This window comes from Anguilla anguilla, chromosome 5, assembly GCF_013347855.1.
Source record: "Anguilla anguilla isolate fAngAng1 chromosome 5, fAngAng1.pri, whole genome shotgun sequence".
Classification (NCBI taxonomy): Eukaryota; Metazoa; Chordata; class Actinopteri; order Anguilliformes; family Anguillidae; genus Anguilla; species Anguilla anguilla.
The window spans coordinates 4,751,793-4,773,354 of record NC_049205.1 but is presented as its reverse complement, the minus strand read 5'-3'; the positions used below and the strand labels follow the sequence as shown (position 1 = coordinate 4,773,354).

Here is a 21,562-nt window from a genome sequence, read left to right as displayed (position 1 = left end):
TTGGTAACCAAACATCCTCAGTAAAAACCTCATTAAGGGGGGGGGGAAATGTAAAAAATAAAAATACACAGTGGTACAGAAGTCAGTTCTGGCCATTGTAAAGCCCACTCACATGCTCAAACTCTCTCACCTGTCTGGCATGTAATAAAAAAAGCTTCCTATTATTTCAGTGTTTTCATAACATTCGTATTCCACAGTGTGTATGGGACCAGATTCCCATTTAAAAATGAAAATAAAAATAACACTCTGCTTCTTGGAAAAAAAAACCACAACAACCTGTTCTGGTCCTGGATCAAGGCCAAAATCATAAAGTGTAAAAGTACGTTTCACCATGAAAACGCTTGCATGACTTAAGGCTCAAAGTTCTCTTCTCAAGTTGAGATCAGCTTCTTGTGTCCGTGTGCTTCCTACCCAGGTAAGATTTAAACGCCACCATGTTGGAGGCTTCCAGTAACCACCGGCTTGTATTACTGCTAAGCACTGTTGGTACATTATCCCTTTATTAAGAAAAATTATATATACTTTTCGATGCAATATTACTACATTTTAAAATGTACAGCTAATTGTACAGTGTAAAGGGAAACAAATACTGAGCACCTGCCCCAAATGCACTGGAGAGCACTAGACAGAAACGCAGAGTCTTTACAGAGCGGACTGGAGAAACTGCAGCTCAAATTTCAGCAGAAGCTTGTATCAAATTTGACAGCCGACGGTGTTTGATGAAAAAAAAAATAAAAAAAAATCGGGTTGCAGTGTTTTGAACACAAAACCCACACACAATGCTTGAGCCCACTGCTGAAATTTCTACCCAACGTCAAGCAAGCCCACCTTCAACTGCACACACAGTTTGACTCCTCTTTTAATGTTCTCATCTGAAAATGGTAGATTCAAACCCCCCCAGTAAGAATCATCATACCATATTTATGCCAATTCAAAAATAAGCTACAAAACAAGGCAAAATAAATTTACTGAGCTATTAAATTCAACCTACACCTATAACATGAAAAAGACAAGTCGTTAAGAGCTACTAATAGTGTCTTTCCTCGTGTTTACGATATTACTTCTAAAACAGGTACTGGTTGCCAAACTGTCACTCTATAACAATATTCCAGTCTTATAGTTTTGGTCTTCAATATATAACTCTACCGTTTTAAAAAAATTATCTTTCTCAAAACAAAAGTGGAAAAAAATTCAAGTCTCACTGTAATGCTGTGTAAGTCATGAGGTTGTTTTCTCTGTTGTGTATTTCGACTTATGTGCTTAACACATTTTGTTCATCAGTGTAGAGGCAATTTTTTTTTTAAATTACAAAGAGAAAGCAGGCCTTTGTCAAAGGCTAAGTGGAACTCCAAAGGCAACTGGGCTTCCCTGACAATGAAGTTACCTGTACAGTACTAAGGAATTGTGGGTGATTTCTGCATGATTTCTGTACAGGGAAGTGTGCACAGGACGCAGGGGTTCGGTTAGTCTCTGTCCCTCTTTAAGATCGCTTGTAGCCCTTGGACGCTCTGGGCCCGTCCATGAGGGGCACCTCGGCCTCCCTCCGGTCCAAAATGGGGCGCAGTTCCATGTCCTCGTGCTCCTGGCAGCACAACTGTCCCGTGGGGGCCCAGATCCGCAGCGCCCCCTCCTGGTGGGCCTTGCAGAAGGAGTTTGGGCACAGCTGGCAGAAGACCTCAGAGTTCTTCCCGCACACGTCACAGTGATGCCAGGGGCAGTCCCATCGGCCTGCAGAGAGACTGACAGTGAGCAGCTGTGCCCTGTACTGAGAGTGTGAGACAGTGAAACTCTGTACTAAGTACTGCGAGGGCGAGGTACAGTGAAACTATGTACTGAGAGGGTGGGGTACAGAGAGGGTGGGGTACAGTGGAGCTCCATACACTGAGAGGGTGGGGTACAGAGAGGGTGGGGTACAGTGGAGCTCCAAGCACTGAGAGGGTGGGGTACAGAGAAGGTGGGGTGCAGCGGGGACCCACCGAAAGGCCGCTTGGTGCGGTCCAGGCAGGACAGGTGGTAGGCCTTGGTGCAGCTCTTCTTGTCGCAGAGCACCAGCTGGCCGCCGTCGCCGCAGCGGAAACACTCGTCCTCCGAGCGCTTCCTCCCCTCGTTACGAGGCCGGCGCTTCTTCGGCTTCTTCTTCACCTTCTTCACCTCCGAGGCCTGGCTGGAGTTCTGCAGCACGGGGAAGCCGAGCGAGTTACACTCATACAACACGCACACACACATACAACACACACAGGCGCACTCATACAACACACACACACACACTCGCGCACATACACTCATATAACACACACACACATACAACACACACACACACACACACACGCACATACACTCATACTACACACACACGCACACACACATACAACACACACAGGCGCACTCATACAACACACACACACACACTCGCGCACATACACTCATATAACACACACACACATACAACACACACACACACACACACACGCACATACACTCATACTACACACACACACACACACTCATACAACACACACACACACATACAACACACACACGCACATACACTCATACAACACACACGCACACTCATACAACACACACGCACATACACTCATACTACACACACACACATATGCGCACATACACTCATACAATAAACACACGGCCACAGACACGCATACCACACACACACACACACACACACACACACACGCACACACACAGACAAATACACAGACACTCACCTTGGGACGGTCTCCCAGGAAACCGCTGCAGTTGGGAGCTCCACAGCGGCACACGGTCTTCTCGTTGCCCAGGCAGTCCAGGTTGTAGTTAAAGGTGAGCTCAGTGCCTGGAGATCACACACACACACACACACACACACACTGCCTGTTACAGACCAGAGCTCAGGTGTGCCCCGCTCCAACTGCAATAACAACAACAGCAGCGACATGCCACGCTCACCTGCAGGGATGTCACAGACGGCGAACAGACCCACGCGCGTGTCCCCGTTCACGGTCCACTTCTGCGTTTCGCAGTTGGGCTGGCAGCTGTGGTTCATGAACCGCGAGTAGTTGCCTTTGGGGCCGGCGTCGATGATTCGGTCCTGGGGAGGGACAGACGGGGGGGGACGGGGACGGAAAGGACGGACTGAAATTCCCTGCGTTTTTGCGTTGGTTCCTAAACCTTGAGCCCACAAACTACTTTTTCCTGTGATTCGCCTCTTCTTACAATGTAGCCCAACATAGATTCAAAAATATTAAATTTTTTTAAAGATCTGTCAAAACAGTCACGTGCACACTAATGGTGGCTATGCATGCAATAAGGGCAATGTTTAATTTGGCTGACAGGAACGCCTGGGGAGACCGTATGAAAAACAGCAAGTATTCCGTCACATCCCGCAACGTAACTCATTCACTCACTACCCAGCAGCAGGTCCCCCCATTTTGCTAGGCTATTGCACTTTTCCTATAGCGCCACACAGGCCTACAGTGCGGCACACCCAATACAGTGCAGTTCATCTCCCTCCCGCTCCAGAGGCCCAGTCACTGTTAGCACTGAGCCCTGCTGGAGCACAGAGGAGCAGCACTAAGGGCGGTATAGCGGCTAGGGAACTGGGCTCGCTACCCAGAGGTTGCAGGTTCAATTCCCTGATAGGCAGTGCTGCCGTATTCTTGAACACAACACATAACATGACCTTCTCCAGTACATATCCAGTTAAATGCCAGGCGCGCATAAAGTAGTACACAGATCAAGATTATGAATGTTCAATATCCAACAAAAAAACTGAAATCATTTGCAGACATTTTTAGGCTGTATTTTCAGTCTGCAGTCAGCAGTATGACCACTGAACGCCTCTGGGCAACTGGAGGTCTCTGATGCACTTCATTTGGGAGCGGTGCAGGGAAACGCCGGCTCCGTGCGGGTACCTTATCGATGGTCAGCATGTAGAAGTGCGTGATGTCGTTCTCCTGGGCGTACTTGATCCGGGCGCGGCACTCCACTTCATCAATCAGCTCGCCCACGTACTCGTTAACGAACTCGCCCTGAGGGTCCACACACACACACACACACACACACACACACACGGACAGGGTTACCCGTACAGCTCAAAGGGCTCCAAGCAGCCATGCTTAAACTTAGCAGCCCACTGCAAGCCTGTAGGTCCTGCAAGACAAGCACCCCTCCCCCTTTCCACAACTGCCCCAACCCCTCATGGTCTAACAGCTCACCCCCTCCCACCTCCTCATGGCCACACCCTTAAGGAATCATGACCACTCCCTTGCACCTCCTCATGGCCACGCCCACAGCCCTCAGAGCCACACCCATTCATCTCCTCATGGCCACGCCCACAGCCCTCAGAGCTACACCCTCCCACCTCCTCATGGCCACACCCACAGCCCTCAGAGCCACACCCTTTCATCTCCTCATGGCCACACCCACAGCCCTCAAAGCCACACCCTTTCATTTCCTTGTGACCACGCCCACAGCCCTCAGAGCCACGCCCTCCCCGCCCGGCGGTCACCTTCTTGATGTCCCTGAGAGCCAGCAGGCCCCAGCCCTTGCCGGCGGTCTTGATGATCTTGGTGTCGGGGTACTGGCGCTTGGTGAAGCCCTGGTTCTGGCAGCGCTCGCCCGCCGGGCACACCTGGGGGTGGCACTCGTACATCAGCATGCGGTTCAGGCACTCCGACTCGAACCCGCACGGCTTCTCGTCCGTGGGCTTGCAGTTGCACTTGGGGATCTCGGAGATGTCCGCCGTGTAGATCTGCACCCGGCCGCAGGGCTTGTTCACCTGGAACACGGACGCGTGCACGTGAGAACATACACGCAACTACGCAGTGTTCAAGCAAACAAGCAACTGTAAACATGCATGTAATAATACACACACAACAGCTGCTGAATGCATGCTAAACTACCATAAAAGTCCCCATTAGATGCGTTACAGCATCCTGTTAAAACAGTTCACGGCTAAGCCATCCAGCTCAGTGTTAACACTGCATACACGCTAGACTTAAGCCTCAAGACTCAAGCCTTAACATCCACCACTATCGCCGTGCCAAGTAAGCACTGAAGCCACATTAATCCCACAGGCGTCTTCATTGTTTTAGCATGGGAAATGAACTACAGTCTGCAGCCTGCTGTTCTGGACTCCGCCCCCCCACCTCTGACCCCACCCCTGAGCCTGTCCTGGCTCCTCCCCCCCAGCTGAGGACAGACCTTGATGTACTTGTAGGGCGGCGGCTTCCGGTCGTTCTCCTGCGCCTCCTTGGCCTCGCGCTCCTGCTTGATCTCCCTGAAGCGAGACTCCGCCTCCAGCAGCGCTGAACGGTGGGAAATCACACGTCAATCATCAGTCTCCCCCACTTCAAACACACAGGAGGGCTGTACCCAAATTATAAAGGGGTAAAACCGACGACACAGGGTGTCCCAAACAGCACAGAACATCAACCATCAATCCCAAAATAAAAACCTCCTCTGTTTTTACTGCAAAAATGAACAAAGACCACCGAACAACCAAGACCTTTAACAATTTCATTTTTTTTTCGTTTGCGGAACACTGCTGTCTCGTGGCCTCGTTTCCAGGGGGACACAATAGTCTGCCGCGCAGCCAGAGCTGTGGTCTCACCGTTCTTGAAGACCTTGCCGATGCCGTTCTTCTGGTACTTGCTGCCCCGGTCGCCCTCCATGTAGGGGAAGACGCGGCCCTGGTGGGTCCAGAAGTAGTCCTTGGAGCCGAAGAAGAAGACGGGGAACTCCCCGATCTCGTGCCGCAGGTGCTGGATGTTGGAGGGGATGTTGCGGGGGTGTCTGATCTCCGCAGGCCACCACCTGCAGGGGGGGAAGGGAGGGGGAGAGGGAGGGGGGAGAGAGACACTACTGAGCTCCTGACAGAATGAGGTTACTAAGAAACTCAAGGATCCACACAATACCATCAGTAGGCCGCATCACGAGTCCCTGTTGCCTACGAATCACCTCTTCCCCCCACCATTTTGAGCAGAATATAGATTCCGACTCAGAATCAGCTTCTAAAGTGATAATTTAAGCAACAGCCAAAAATTAATCTTTTAAATATGATTGCCAATATATATATATATGTATATTTTTTTAATCTAGCACTTTAAAGGATCTCTGTCAGTGTTATGTGCGAGGCGGGACAGAGGCGGGGGCTGTGCTGACCTGTAGTTGCCCAGCTTGACCCAGATGATGTCCCGGTACTTGGGCTTCTTGCCAGCCCTGCAGTCGTTGCAGTACCAGCTGCCGTCAGGCATGGCGATGTTGAGGCAGTCTGGGTGGAAGGCCGCAGGACAGGACTCGCAGCACAGCAGACTGCCCCCTGCAGGCAGTCAGGGGGAAAAGCAGGAAGCTCAGTACAACACACACAGGTTTCAGTTTTACCTTGATTATAGTTCATATATGAACAGAAAAAAAGGACTTTGTATTACTCTGTCAGTGAAATATTTTAGCCCTTCAATAGTCACACTGAGAAAAAAACTTATTTGGACACTGCATGGATGAGCAGACCGTTAAAAGTCTGATTTAACTGTGTGGAAAGTTCAACATACGGCCAGCCAGCAGCTTACATCATAAACTGGCAGCCCCTGAAGAGCCGTTAGTTTCAGTTGTGACAGACACACCCATCCCTGCGCAAGCAATCGGCTCTGCCTCAACACGATCCTTCCTGTGGTTTCTCTTTGAGGCCACTCTCGTGCAGCTTTGTCCACGGTAAATAACCAACAGGTCAGCTAAACAGTCACATTCTTCATTAAAACTTTTGAGGAAGTGCAACACATTTAAGGTTTATTTCAGGTTTTAGACAATGAATGAATGAAAGAATAAATAAATAAATAAATAAATAAATAAATAAATGCTAGTTGAGCAAACTGACTTAAAACAATTTTAAGTAGCTGAAGTGAAGCAGCTGAATGTGTGTGCATGTCCCCAAACTGTAATGGGCCTTTCAGCATTATTATTATTATTATACAAGTATTCCCATGTCTTTGGGGGGGGGTCACTGACCTTTGGAGCAGACGAAGCACCAGCTGACGTTGACGTGGGAGTGGTGGCTGTAGCCCTTCTTGGCGGAGAAGTGGCTGGTGCACACGATGGCGCTGGAGGTGAGCGTCTCGCTCCCCGCGGCAACGCAAAGCTCCCCGGCGTGATAGGCCACCGGACACCGGACACATCGCGTCAGCTTACCTGGGGAACGACAGGGGTTACAGACCGACCTGCTCACCTGGGAAACGACAGGGGTTACAGACTGACCTGCTCACCTGGGAAACGACAGGGGTTACAGACTGACCTGCTCACCTGGGAAACGACAGGGGTTACAGACTGACCTGCTCACCTGGGAAACGACAGGGGTTACAGACTGACCTGCTCACCTGGGAAACGACAGGGGTTACAGACTGACCTGCTCACCTGGGAAACGACAGGGGTTACAGACTAACCTGCTCACCTGGGAAACGACAGGGTTTACGCTAGAGGACAGGTGTAGCTGGGTTCTGAGGAGCATGAAAGGACAGGTGTAGTTTGCCCTGAGGGGCTGAGTTTTGGAGCACTAGAGGACAGGTGTAGCTGGGTTCTGAGGAGCATGAAAGGACAGGTGTAGTTTGCCCTGAGGGGCTGAGTTTTGGAGCACTAGAGGACAGGTGTAGCTGGCCCGGGGGAGTGCTAGAGGACAGGTGTAGCTGGTTGTGAGGTGTAGCTGCCTGGGGGAGTGCTAGAGGACAGGTGTAGCTGCCTGGGGGAGCTCACCTTTGCTGGCCTTGGGCCGGGAGCGGGTGCTGTAGTGGCAGGACAGGCAGGCGTGCAGCGGGCAGCGGAAGCCTTTGGCCTCGAAGACGGCGAGCGCGCTGAGCCGGGCGCAGGCCTCGTGGTAGAACTTCCCACACTGCTGCACCATGCAGCGCCGCAGCTCCCCCTCACACTGCTTACAGGAGAAGCACGAGTGCAGCCCTGCGCGGGGGGGGGGGGGGGGGGGGGGGGGGGGGCTCAATGCGCTGAACACACTCAACTCACAGTCACTCAACACACTCAGCAGTCACACTCAACACGCTGAGCACTGAGCCACACTCAACATGCTGAACACTGAGCCACACTCAACACGCCGAACACACTCAACACGCTAAACATGCTCAACACAGTTACTCAATAGTCACACTCAACACGCTCAACACAGAGTCACTCAACACTCTAAACGTGCGCAACACAGTCACACTCAACACGCTGAATGCAGGTACAGCAGCCTTACCTGAGCTGCACTCCTGGCACAGCAGCTTGCCCTGGGGCCTGCAGGTGAGCCCCAGGCACTGCAGGTGGAAGGTCCCGCAGCACTGGCCCTCACAAGGCAGCAGGGCGTCACCAGCCTCCTCACACACCTGCAAACACACAGCAGTACTGAGGACACGGCAGGTACACACACACACACACACACTCACACACTCACACACACTCACACACTCACACACTCACACACACACAACTACTACTACTGAGGACACTGCAGGTACACACACACACACACACACACACACACACACACACACACACACACACACACACACACACACACACACACACACACACTCTCACACACACACAACTACTACTACTGAGGACACTGCGCACACACATACATAAACAAACTGAGGGCGTGGTGATGTGACCTAGTGAGTCCCTGTGATGGGAGCAGTCAGGTGTGAAAGGGCAGCAGTGCGGCTCACTCAGGGAGCAGACACAGGTGTGAAAGGGCAGCAGTGCGGCTCACTCAGGGAGCAGACACAGGTGAGAAAGGGCAGCAGTGCGGCTCACTCAGGGAGCAGACACAGGTGTGAAAGGGCAGCAGTGTGGCTCACTCAGGGAGCAGACACAGGTGTGAAAGGGCAGCAGTGCGGCTCACTCAGGGAGCAGACACAGGTGTGAAGGGGCAGCAGTGCGGCTCACTCAGGGAGCAGACACAGGTGTGAAGGGGCAGCAGTGCGGCTCACTCAGGGAGCAGACACAGGTGTGAAAGGGCAGCAGTGCGGCTCACTCAGGGGGCAGACAGGTGTGAAGGGGCAGCAGTGCGGCTCACTCAGGGAGCAGACACAGGTGTGAAAGGGCAGCAGTGCGGCTCACTCAGGGAGCAGACACAGGTGTGAAAGGGCAGCAGTGCGGCTCACTCAGGGAGCAGACACGGGTGTGAAAGGGCAGCAGTGCGGCTCACTCAGGGAGCAGACACAGGTGTGAAAGGGCAGCAGTGCGGCTCACTCAGGGAGCAGACAGGTGTGAAAGGGCAGCAGTGCGGCTCACTCAGGGAGCAGACACAGGTGTGAAAGGGCAGCAGTGCGGCTCACTCAGGGAGCAGACACAGGTGTGAAAGGGCAGCAGTGCGGCTCACTCAGGGAGCAGACACAGGTGTGAAGGGGCAGCAGTGCGGCTCACTCAGGGAGCAGACACAGGTGTGAAAGGGCAGCAGTGCGGCTCACTCAGGGAGCAGACACAGGTGTGAAAGGGCAGCAGTGCGGCTCACTCAGGGAGCAGACACAGGTGTGAAAGGGCAGCAGTGCGGCTCACTCAGGGAGCAGACACAGGTGTGAAAGGGCAGCAGTGCGGCTCACTCAGGGAGCAGACACAGGTGTGAAAGGGCAGCAGTGCGGCTCACTCAGGGAGCAGACACAGGTGTGAAAGGGCAGCAGTGCGGCTCACTCAGGGAGCAGACACAGGTGTGAAGGGGCAGCAGTGCGGCTCACTCAGGGAGCAGACACAGGTGTGAAAGGGCAGCAGTGCGGCTCACTCAGGGAGCAGACACAGGTGTGAAAGGGCAGCAGTGCGGCTCACTCAGGGAGCAGACACAGGTGTGAAAGGGCAGCAGTGCGGCTCACTCAGGGAGCAGACACAGGTGTGAAGGGGCAGCAGTGCGGCTCACTCACGGGGCAAACGTTCTCCTTCTTGGCGGCGCCGTTGCGTTCGCCTTTCTTGGAGGCGTGCGTTTCGTCGGTGCTGTCACTGGGGGACTCCGCCCGCGACTCGCACACCTGGCGGAACGGGAATGCGTGAGTCTCTGCCACGCCCCACACCAACACCCACACCCCCCTCCCCAAAAAAACCAGCCCCAACCTCAGGCTCTGGGCAGGGCGGGGTACGCCGTTTCCTGGGTGCTGGATCGGGAGACTGTGCACCTGGCGCCCGCCGCCTCTTCTTCAGTGGCTTCGACTCTGCAGGGAGGAGGAGGAAGAGGAGGGTGAGACACAGAGCTCTGCTACGATAAAAAAATTCAAAAAAAATTTTAAACGGAGGAAAAAATATCATCCGTCTTCAACCAAGACCCTTGATGAGTATTTACAGCATTCAAGGATTTACTCAGCAACAAAGGGAAGAACATGAGGTGGGTACAGAGTTGAGTTGAGCTCTGAGGTTAGAGCCCTTGAGCTTTCCATCGTCTCTAATGAGCACACCGAAAGCTGAACGCGCATCGGAATCGTACCGGAGGTGGTCGCCGGGGACGCCTCGGACGCGGTCTTCCTCTCCGCGGCGGATTTCGTTCTCGACTTTCTCTTCACCACAGTGGTGGAATCGGACTGGAGCCCCGAAGAAGGCGGGAGGAGAAAAGGAACCGATTGGTCACACGAGCAAATGCAGCACAACGGCCTTTTATCAACGGCACGAGGAACCGAAGCATCAGCTTGTGTGGCGTGGTCGTTAATTTAAACTACGTCACGGTCATTCAGCTCTTATCCAGAGAGGCGTATGAGACTACATTTCCGCTCAGACATCGCTAATTACATGCCACTGGTAATTGCACTGTCATTTCAGCTCGACACTGGAGATGTACTGGAAGCATACGGAAGTTTACAGGGTGTTTCTACAAACCGCTGCCCACCTTGATCCTTTTTTTGGGACGCTCGTCCTCCTCCGGCTCGCTCAGTGGCCTTTTAGGAAGTCTCTTCTGCACCCCCGCCCTTTTCTGTCCTGCAGGGACGTTTAAATACGGGGGGGAGCGTTAAAAAAAAGCCTTTCCTGTCAGAAACGCGTTCTAAAAAACGTATTCTACTCCTAGGCCTAATGTCAGCGCTGATGTTAAGTTCTACCAAAGACAAACTTTCTGAAGGCAAGACAATGAACACATAAAGCTTATTAAATTGGCAATAAAACAATACGAGCTGACCTCATCTCTGAGGGAAATCAAGCATGCAGGTCCCTCTGGTCCAGACAAACACTGCACAGAAACTATAAAAACAGTCGTGTCCTGCTTCACCTTTCAAATCAGACTTCGTATTTTCCTTTGTCCTTTCCTTAGTTGGGAGGGGTTTGGACCGTACAGGTTTCTTGGCTTAAGGAAACGAGATAAAGACTTCTTAGTAGAGAGGTTTTTTGAAATAATTATTTTGAGAAGCTTTTTTTGTTAAATCTCCGATATGAATGTGGTCAAGGCGGGTCCCTTACCCGGGGTGGTGGAAGCAGGAAGTCCTGTTAGGCGAACTACCAGCTGGGTGGTCTTCAGTAGCCCACTGTCACACAGGGGGCGGGGCTTCTGAAGCTCCTCTCCCAGGAGGGCAGCAGAGGGGGTCTGCACGGAAACACACAGAAAAAAATAGCTTTTTATTTATTTTTTATTTTTTTTTAACCTCAAGTAGCTAAACACTGCAAATGCTGCAAATGCTCAAAATGACCATCACTTACAGTGCCGTGACAAAGTATCTACCCCCTTCATGATTTGTCACACGGACACACACTAAAGATCTGATATCAGACCTTCAGACAGAATGTAATATTAGACAAAAGGAGACCTACCGAACAACACATTCAAATTATTTCTTATTTAATGCAAAAATGTATCAAATTTAACTGATAATTAGCTCCAGCTGATTGAACACAGCCAGTCTCGATTGCAGCCGACCCTGTTGAATCTAAACCTCACTCATACCGATTCAAATATGCAACAATAGAGGAAATCAGGAAGCAAGCAACCAAGCAGCGAATACGAGTACGGCGCCGTGAAAAAGTGTCTTAAATGTCGACTGCACAAGCAACCAATCAACTATGGAAACGGTTCTACATGAACACTAAAGAGCTATTAAAATACAACACATACCTGAAGAAGCAAATGCATTCAGACAAACTCTCAGAGGGTTCATCTGAGCCCTCAGCTTTACACAGGCCTACATACAGGGGCTGAGACCCATCCCTAAGCCCCAGGACAGGCATTATTTTACATTAACTGATTAAAAGTGTAGTTTACGGCTGGCAGACAACCCTTGCAATAACTCTGCTGTACAGACCTGTGAGGGAAGCTGCACGGGCTGATTTGTCTGCGCGGACTGCTTTGGCTGCGCTGGCTGCTGCTTCGTCTGCGCTGGCTGCTTCGTCTGCGTGGGCTGCTTTGTCTGCGCTGGCTGCTGCTTCGTCTGCGCTGACTGCTTCGTCTGCGCTGGCTGCTTCGTCCGCGCTGGCTGCTTCGTCCGCGCTGGCTGCTTCGACCGAGCGGGCTGCTTTGTCTGCGCGGGCTGCTTCGGCTGCGCAGTCTGCTTCATCTGCTTCTCCGTGCTGGGTTTAGCGGCTGTGGGCTTGCCTTTGGGGAGCGACAGCAGTCTCCTCCCCTTCCCCGTAGGCTTTGTGCTGTTTGGGGTCTTTTTCAGAGCAGTCTTTTTGGCCTGAGAAGTGCTGCCGTTTTGAAGGGGGAGGGCGGGGTCTGTGCGGTCCGCGGGGGGGCTGCTCTGGTCGGACGCCCTGCCCGGTCCCGGCTCCAGCTCCCCCTGCACGTGGGGGTTGAGGTGCGGCTGCCCGCTGGTGTAGGTGAAGGTAAACTTGGCCAAGCGCTCCTCCAGCCCCATGATGGCCGCTCGCGTTGCCTGGGAGACGCCCGTGTTCCACTGCCCACGCAGCCGGTGGGGACCGGAGCTCAACGTCTGGAGGACAGACAGACAGACAGACATGACTCGACTCTTTACATATGCAAGTGAGTACAGCATGGTTGCTATCCCCCCCACTGCCTGACCCATCCACCTCCTGAAAGCTGGTCCAGCAGCAGACCAGGACGGGCCAGAGACGAGCCCATCAGTGTGTGCAGAAATATCAGAAACAGGCCCTACTCTCCCCGTATGCTCTATGCAAGCCACAGAAGGAAACTCTTGCTGGTATAAACAAGTCTAATACAGATGAATTTCCACCAGATGGCAGTGCGAAGCCTAAACTAGTTATCACTTCTAACTGCACTCTCAGTACTGAAATTAATCAACCATTTCCAAAAACAATTTATTAAAATCCCAGCAACACTAAAGAACCTAACCAAATAATTTACATGAGCAAGGCTAATTGGAAACTGAAATATTGCAACTCATGTTATACTGTATTTGTTACTCTGGGACAGAACAGTAGTCATTAGATTTAATGCTAAATATATGGACATGCCCAATAATTGGGTTACTGAACCAACCAAGCGAAACAAACAGCCAGCAAACAGCTATACCAGCTACTAAGACCAGTCCCACTTCACTTGGTAATATGGGTTTCTGCAGGTAGAAGATCTGAGATTGAAAGCATGTTCCCTTCATGCCATCTCACACAATACCAGGCTCACTGCAGAGGCTGCACAGGCCTTCTGAACCGTTAGCGGAACCGTTAGCTGGCTTCCGCCAGCCCACGGATTTTCCAGGGACCGCGAGGGCCTACCTTCCTGCGGTTGCTGGAGACGGCCTGCTTGGTGCTGCCCCGGTGCAGTTCCTGGTACTGCTCCTCGCCCCTGAAGGGCACCATGCTCTTCTCCGAAACGTAGCCGCGCTCCGGCGTGTCCCCAAAGTACTGCACGTGGTACAGCAGGACGGTCCGGCTGATCACCGCTGGGGGACGGGAGACACAAGCAGCGTCACGAAAACTTAACTTCGCCAGGGGTTGCAAATACGCCCAACGCACTGCAAGTGGTTTTAAAAAGACGTTAATCTGGGCCTTTTCTTTGTGTATGAAACACAGGAGGGCAGGAGGGCGTCAGTCCCGCAGGAGGGCGCGGCCGCTGAACGCACCTTTCGGTTTGACGTGTTTGGCGAGCGCCGGGTCCTCCGTCACCATGCAGGGCCACCAGGGGTACCCGGACACCTTGGTCCACACCAGGTCCCCCACGGCGAAGCGCACCTGCGGCTGCGGCTCCTCCTCCTTCACCTGCGCCACAGGCTCCTCCTCCTTCACCTGCGCCACAGGCTCCGCCTCCTTCACCTGCGCCACAGGCTCCGCCTCCTTCACCTGCGCCACAGGCTCCGCCTCCTCCTGGCACACCTAGGAGAGCAGAGCAACTCCGCCATCAGTCAGAACAGCAACAATCCCCCCGACACAGGCAGCTAAACAATCCCTAAAGCAGGCATCAATCTTTAACGTTGGTAACAAATCCAAACAGCAGTAATAATCTCCACTGCCTACAATAATCCCCAAAACTGGAAATATGCCAAACGGCTGCACAATCCACACAACATTGGCAATAATCCCCAACCTTGGTAATCTGTGATACGGTGCTGCAGACACTGCAGATTACAGCCCTGCCAGAGCTCTCCAGTGCTCCAGAAAACCGATGTGTGCTTAACTGGAAAAATAATTTAGCAGCTCATCCACTATCCATTGGGACGCATTAGCGTGCTCCAAAATGTTAGCATAGAGCCCTGACCACAGTGCGCATGCTCCTTCACTTTGACTGCTGTGGCGACTGCGCAGGGCGTACGTCACGTTTCCATATTCAGGCAGGATGGCAGCCTACAGCTACACTACTTCCGGGTTTTCGTACACTATTCCGCATCCCTCATTGAAATACACTCGTGACATAGGACATGGCTACCTGGAAAACTCTGAATAAATTATTAATACAGGCCGTACGCTGCTTAAGCAGTTAAATTAAATGATTGCAATGTGCACCAATCTCAGATGACAGAATCCATCAGCAAAAGCTGTAACAGAGGCAGTAATCTGAGGTCAGAAAGCACAGGACATGAGAAGGCGCATTTTCAGTACAGAACTGAGAGTGAGGTCCCGACCTCGTCCAGCACCGCGACGCTCCCGTCCTCTGGCACCCCCTTCACCGGAGACACCGCGGGACCGGCGAGGAGGCGGGGCTTGGGCTTGGCCTTCACGGGCGCCTTCCTCTTCCTCTTCCTCTCCCTGGCCTTGCCGGGGGTGCCGGTGGGCTCCGGCCGGTCCCCGCCCCCCTCGGGGAAGCGCGGGGGCTCGAAGAGCGGCCTGCCGTTGGGCACCAGCTTGGTGATCTTCAGCTTGAGCTCGGGGGAACTGCTCTTGCGGCGCGGGCTGGGGGGCGGCAGCGGGGGCGCGTCGGCCCCCTTCAGGAGGGGCCCCTCGGCCGCGCACAGCTTGGCGGGCTTGTCCTGCTCGCCGTTGAGCACGCGCGACGTCAGGTCCTTCAGCCGCTCGTGGCCGTGCTGGCCGCCCATCTTCTGCAGCACCGTGTCCTGCAGGGTGACGGCCAGGTGGGCGGCGGCCTCGTCCATCAGCAGGGCGGGGTCGCTCCTCAGGGGGGCGGGGTCCGTGCTCTTGTCCGCGCGGCCCTTGCGGCCCCCCAGGGGCTCGGGGGGCGGCGGCGGCTTCATGCTGACGGGGTTCAGGGGCTCGGGCATCAGAGGCAGGGAGCACCCTTTGCAGTCCATGGCATTCGACCCCACCGTGTCCACGCTCATTCAGCTGCACCGGACACAGGGGGCACAGGGGGCACAGGGGGACAGGGTACACAGGGGGCACAGAGACATAGGGCACACAGGGGCACAGGGTACACAGGGGGCACAGAGACACAGGGCACAGAGGGTGCACAGGGTACATAGAGACACAGGGTACACAGAGACACAGGGTATACAGGTGGCATAGGGTACACAAGGTAGACAGGGGCAATGGTGACACAGAGACGCAGGGGGTACAGAGACACAGGGGGCACAGGAACAAGTCAATACAGAGCACAGGAAACCAGCTCACCATCAATCACCTCATTCTCTGAGAACATATTTTCAAAAATAAGACACATTTTAGATCTGGGCTACACAACTCAGTTCCTGGAGATCTACCGTCCTGACGATTTTCATCCCAACCATAACAAAGCACACTTCATTCAACAGCTAGAGATCTCTTTGTGCCAAATTAGGGTTGAAATGAAAACCTACAGGTGGTAGATCTCCAGGAACAGCGTTGCGAAGCCGTGTTTTAGATGCATTAGACCAGGCCTAATTATACTTCGCAAAGTCCCAACATCTGTTGCAGAAGAGCCGCAGAAATCAGTAAAATGCATAAAAACTCTAGAATGCATTCAATACATCAATGAGATGCTTATGTTCACCGAACATTTCCTGTAATTATGACAGAATTGTGCAATATGCATATATACACACAAGAGAATTTCACTGAAGCTGTTTAAAAGTTCAACCCAGCGACCAATTCCAGCAAATGATATTGGGTAGACTTTCAAAGCTCATACGAGATCCACAATGTTACATGATCTGGTTAGAATCCTGATAAGGTTTTTGTATGCATTTTTGCAGCAGCTAGCACCAGCTAGGTAGCGCTATTAGGCAAGATAGCCACACATATTGGCTCAGCAGGGTTCCAGCTGCAAAAGGCTGCACTGAATGGTTAGCAAAACATCTAATTTGGCTTTTAGATTACAGTAGCATGGCTTCAGGCTCTCCAACTGATTCTAGTAAAAATGCATTAGCATTCTATAGTGCTGCAGCTGCCTAGCTAGTAAGCTAAATTAGCCAAGAGAGGGCCACCCAGCAAAGGAAACTTGCCAAAATGAGCTGCCAGTTAAGTTGCTAGGCAACATGCATTCTCTGAGCTCCACTGAAGTTAAATGAGGAAATGTGCTTTTAAAAAAAAGAAAGAAAAAAAGTACATCAATACATTTAGTACATCAAAGTGCAATGTTTTGCAGCAAACACATCTGAAACAAGTCAAGCCGGCTAAAGTACTACAACAGCACTAAGGAATGGTTCCTTGAGCTTGCAAGTCTTACATTAGGACCAAAACCTGGATTTGACCAGTGATGTCACCAGTGATTAAAGACCATTAGACTTCTTTTGGGTTGCATTACCACTAACCTCACTGTAAAACCAGTGGGCAGCATAGTTCCAAAGATCCCGTTTACGAGGAACAAAGCAGCGAGCTAAATACTTAAATTTCAAAGAGGGGTTTCAAGTTGTAATGATCTCATTTTTTATTATTTACATTTTATTTTCCAAAAATAGTGTAAAGAAAACATAATATTAGTTTGGATGCACGTCATTTAAAACGTGACGGTTTATAGTTCAATGAACAATGTACGTTTTTTTCAAACCCATATGGAGCGTCTCAAAATCTGAATGGGCTGCGTTACGTGATACAAAGAACTAACAAATATGAAAGAATTAGAACGGGAGTATCTTCACATTCAGCAAAAATAAGCGAATGTGCAGCCTGACTCCGAGAACCATGATGGCCACAAGAGATACGGGACAGGTGTCCGTGTGGAGACCGGCCATTATGGCGCCGGATGTAAGGGGGAAATGGACAACATGAATTTTAATCAGTCACTGCGGCCCTAAAATGATAGCTGTACCGGCTTGTATTTCCTTAAAAAAACATCCGAAGCACTAGAGAACTAGAGTTTTTCAGGGCAATTGAACTGGTCATGTAAATAAAGGACTTGTGTCTTTAAAAAAAAAAAATCGATCTATGCGTTTTTGATTTATGAATCCCTATTTATAAGATTCATGTTTTTCCCTTGACAGAGTGGTTACGTTCATGCCAGAAAGCGATGACTTTTTGCATATCTACGAATACAGCGTGAACATCTTTTTAGGGTGAGCTTAAGGAGCTATTCAAATTCAAATGATGGTTGGAAAGGCTACTCTGCTGAGGACCGAGCGCTGTATTATCCGTTAGAAGGAGAAGGACCAAGCGAGCTATCCGGCTTTCCAAAGCTGACTGCAGCTTGCTTAAGTTGACACCGCGGGGGGGCCGCTGTCTTGCTAAAAAAATGGCCTCCCATTCAAACTAAGCCCGATGTGCATCACTAGTTACACATACATTCTAATAAATGGGTATAAGAGTAGGTGAACTATATTAAAATTCTTAAGTGAACGGGTTAAAGTAAAATTTCTGGTTCATTTATTCTAAATTCATCCAGTTACGAGGGAAACGGTTCTATAGTATCAAGCGCAGAATACAATCAAATGGAGCTGACTGTATATTTAACAGGCTCGCAAGTTAACAAAATCATTCTCAGTAAAAATAACCCAACGTTACAGACATTCAGTAACCAACGCAAGTTAGCAACTTATCTATCAAGATCAGTTCACGCTTTTCCTTTACAGCTGTGGGGTTCGTATTGGCTGTGGCACGGCGAGATATGAGAAAACATCGCCCAAAATGATTCATTCGTCTTCATGCATTCATCCTCGGTTTCATTCACATTTAAGTTATCTGGCACAACAATTCAGTCCGTATTGATGCATTCCTCTTTCACGAGTTAGCTAGCTAACGTCACATTCAAAGAATCTGACAAAGCACCCAACCTTATAAATACATTAGGCAAACCAGCGCTACTACAGCTGCACCTAGCACTGTAGCTATTGCTAACATACTAGCCATTTAGTCGGGTAATAAGCCAGTCACCGAAAATCTATTTTTTTTTACGTTACTTCAATGGCCATTTTGACTAGCAGGTTAACACAGACATCGTTTCCACCCTTGTACCAAGCTAATTATCTGACACTGAAATAGAGCAGGTCAAGCGTACCTCAGCCAAAATCACTTACCAATGCGTTTAGCGTAGCCTGGCTTACTTGAGACAGAAGCCGTAAAGCTACCGTATGAATTGTTAGCTCCCTAGCTAACTAAGAATATCGTTTCCAATAGCAAACAAATACTAATTCCCATAGGTAACATTATTTAGTTCATTGTTAAAAGGCCAAACTATAACAAATCAGAAGTTACCAAATGATTCATCCGTGCCCCCAATTAAATGTATATATATGTCGATAAATTCCAATCCAAATTGCACATTTCAAGTAAATTGCTCACTGTGTGACTGGGACGTTAGCTGGCTGGCTACCACTGAATGACTAACCCGCGGCTAATTTCTAGCCAACAGGCACAAGAACCGATGGAAATATACGTATGACCTTCCCTCGTTTTATTTCTCAGGGAAGTGAGTGCAGTGATATTGTGGACATTCATTGCACGAATAAGAATTCATGACAAATGGAAAAGTAAAAATAACCTGTTTGTAGCATCTTTCCAGCGCCGACTATGTGAGTTCGATTCTGTGCTTGCGGGAAGCACTAATCCCAATCAGCGCGAAAAATACTCACTTCCGATTGGCTGGCGGCGGCGGAGAATTTAACCGGCCTTTTCAAAAAAACAACCGTGTCTTAACTTTGTCCAAAGAACATTCCCAACGTTTCGGTTATGTGCTGGTGAAAAATGTCATCGCGCCTCTTATCAATTACGCATTTCGAGCATTTCCCGTCAAATTAAACGTCTCACGATTCATAAAAATTATGAACTGGTCGCCCTTACCCTCATAGAGAGAGGAACGGCATCCTTCTTAAATGACGTCACACAAATTGTAATACCCGCTCCACAGAAGGTGTCCAGATTGTAGCCAATGCAGATTTGCGGGGATTTTAGTTGACATCAGTTGGAGGATATTTTTCCCATTCTCCTTCCTCTCCTACTCATTTGCATCTTATCGTATCTGCGACCTTTGGAGGGGTACCAGATAAATAGACATCAGTTATCTAGAGTTCGTGTATATTATGTTCAAATACAAAATTTGGGTTTGAAAAAGTCCATTATTTCTGAACGATGCTGTTTTGTATTTAATTACAACATTATTTCCGCAACAGGAAACATCGTCAATAAATTGACTTCCAGTCAAGAATGTGATTTGTTTTATAACTATATGCAAACGAGCTTACTGATATAAAACTAACTGAATGTGACAAAACTATCTACCTAGGCCAACTAACTAAACGCTATATTCCAGTGTGCTGTCGGTATATCAGTTATGCTACGAAAACATCGAAACGAGCAACATTTTAAAAATCAAGAGTTTTACCACCTGGCTTCCTTTTTTTTGAATGACCATTAACAGCAAAATAGGGATTTATCGGAACTCTGGCAACCTTCTTCTTCCGCGCATTTGCCAGTCATTATGGAGGCTGCGCATTCCCACCTTTGGTGTGACGTTTTGGTGACATCACAGAGTTCATACTTGAACCAGCGTCGGAGTTTCTGCATTTCTTTAGGGATTTTCCCGCATATGAACGGAAGGTGGAAGAAAAATTCTGATGAAACAACATTTAAATAATAAATGGTACAGTGTAACCAAACCTTAATTGAATACAAAATAATATTTTAATAATTTCACTATTTGATATTAATATATGTGTCTTGCTAAATGTACAAACCTACAAACTGGGAAACTTCTGTACAAACTGGGGATTCCTCAATTTACATATAGGTGTGTCACAGAAATTGGGATTGTCAGTGAGGTGGCTAAAATAATCTGGGTTTCACCGCTTGAGACTGATTACATGGCTGAGCCAGACAGGAAATAGTTAATTGAAATTTTAGTACTTTCAGTATTTTTCACACCCTCCATTCATAAGGATAACATTACAGAGACATATTTTATAGCAGTTTATGACACCGATGAATATATCGTTTGGTGGGGGGAGGGGGAGAATCCTTACAGAATCTTCCAAGATCCTTCAGATCCTTTGGTCTTTTGGTTGTACAAATTGCAGATTAGGTTCCTGTCTTCCCGTCCAGAGGTTGAGATGGTCACTGCAAAACAGTATTTTGTGGTCAGTTAACCAATATATGGAAAACATATATTTGTTGTATGTCGTTATACTTTATAACGCTACCGTTTATTATACTGGAATAAAACTAATTTGATAACATCTTATTTCTCAGTTTTGAGCTGCCCTTAGTGAACTAGCTCATGACACACTTTATTTAGAATCACATAATGCCATACTACGAAAGTTGAAATTCATAATGCGATTATTTTGTTCTGCGGCAGCGAACTCGTAACTTGTGTGGATTTACTACCACCTAGTGGCGGAATGCTGATTTGCTCATTTAAATGGAAAGTGGCGCATCGTAGCGCCTTTTGAAAATATGAAGGGTCTGACTTCTTTCTTGGGAAGATACGATTGAGTAAATCAATCGCAAACAATTTAGATAAAAAAGTTTTGCAACAATGCAAATTTTTCTTAAACATTTATCAAGTATGAGTACGTAAGTTAAATAATGGAATAACCATTACCTTTAAACCACTGTGAAAATAATAGTTGTGCTGGGCATTAATGGGTGTGTGAAAATCGATAGCAAGGAGTGTCTGTAAACACCATCTTCCTGTTCGGGGTGGGGGTGGTGGGGTGTAATTCTATAGCGCACGCAACGCAAGGTGAATGAACAAAAGAAAATGTTCCACAACATCAGAAGACACACAGGAAGTACTAGCATTTAACAAAGCCTCCAAGTGTAAGAAGTGGAGGATCGCCTCACAATGTCCCTGTGTCTGTAGGAGCTGCTTGGCCTGGAGGGTGTGGACCCAGCTGATCTC

At 49.6% G+C, this 21,562-nt stretch overlaps 1 protein-coding gene across 4 annotated transcripts; it reads right to left on the bottom strand.

Moving 5' to 3' along the window:
• Nucleotides 1-481: 481 nt before the first annotated feature.
• nsd2 (nuclear receptor binding SET domain protein 2) lies at nucleotides 482-19,603 on the bottom strand. 4 transcript variants are annotated; one of them, XM_035416449.1, is made up of 23 exons: nucleotides 19,504-19,603; nucleotides 14,982-15,639; nucleotides 13,986-14,235; nucleotides 13,639-13,805; nucleotides 12,249-12,875; nucleotides 11,413-11,536; nucleotides 11,225-11,299; nucleotides 10,850-10,938; nucleotides 10,454-10,547; nucleotides 10,087-10,184; nucleotides 9,900-10,004; nucleotides 8,240-8,366; nucleotides 7,744-7,944; nucleotides 7,006-7,185; nucleotides 6,166-6,322; nucleotides 5,615-5,817; nucleotides 5,206-5,309; nucleotides 4,511-4,780; nucleotides 3,915-4,031; nucleotides 2,950-3,091; nucleotides 2,730-2,836; nucleotides 1,977-2,172; nucleotides 482-1,728 (listed from the first exon to the last, which is right to left on the bottom strand). In XM_035416449.1, exons 2-23 carry the CDS (start codon nucleotides 15,633-15,635, stop codon nucleotides 1,481-1,483), a joined length of 4,335 nt encoding a protein of 1,444 aa, XP_035272340.1. In that variant the 5' UTR covers nucleotides 15,636-15,639; nucleotides 19,504-19,603; the 3' UTR covers nucleotides 482-1,480. The 4 variants fall into 4 exon arrangements, with proteins under 4 accessions (XP_035272340.1, XP_035272339.1, XP_035272343.1 ...); XM_035416448.1 differs by lacking the exon at nucleotides 19,504-19,603 and adding an exon at nucleotides 19,205-19,496; XM_035416452.1 differs by lacking the exon at nucleotides 19,504-19,603 and adding an exon at nucleotides 19,296-19,496.
• Nucleotides 19,604-21,562: the final 1,959 nt, after the last annotated feature.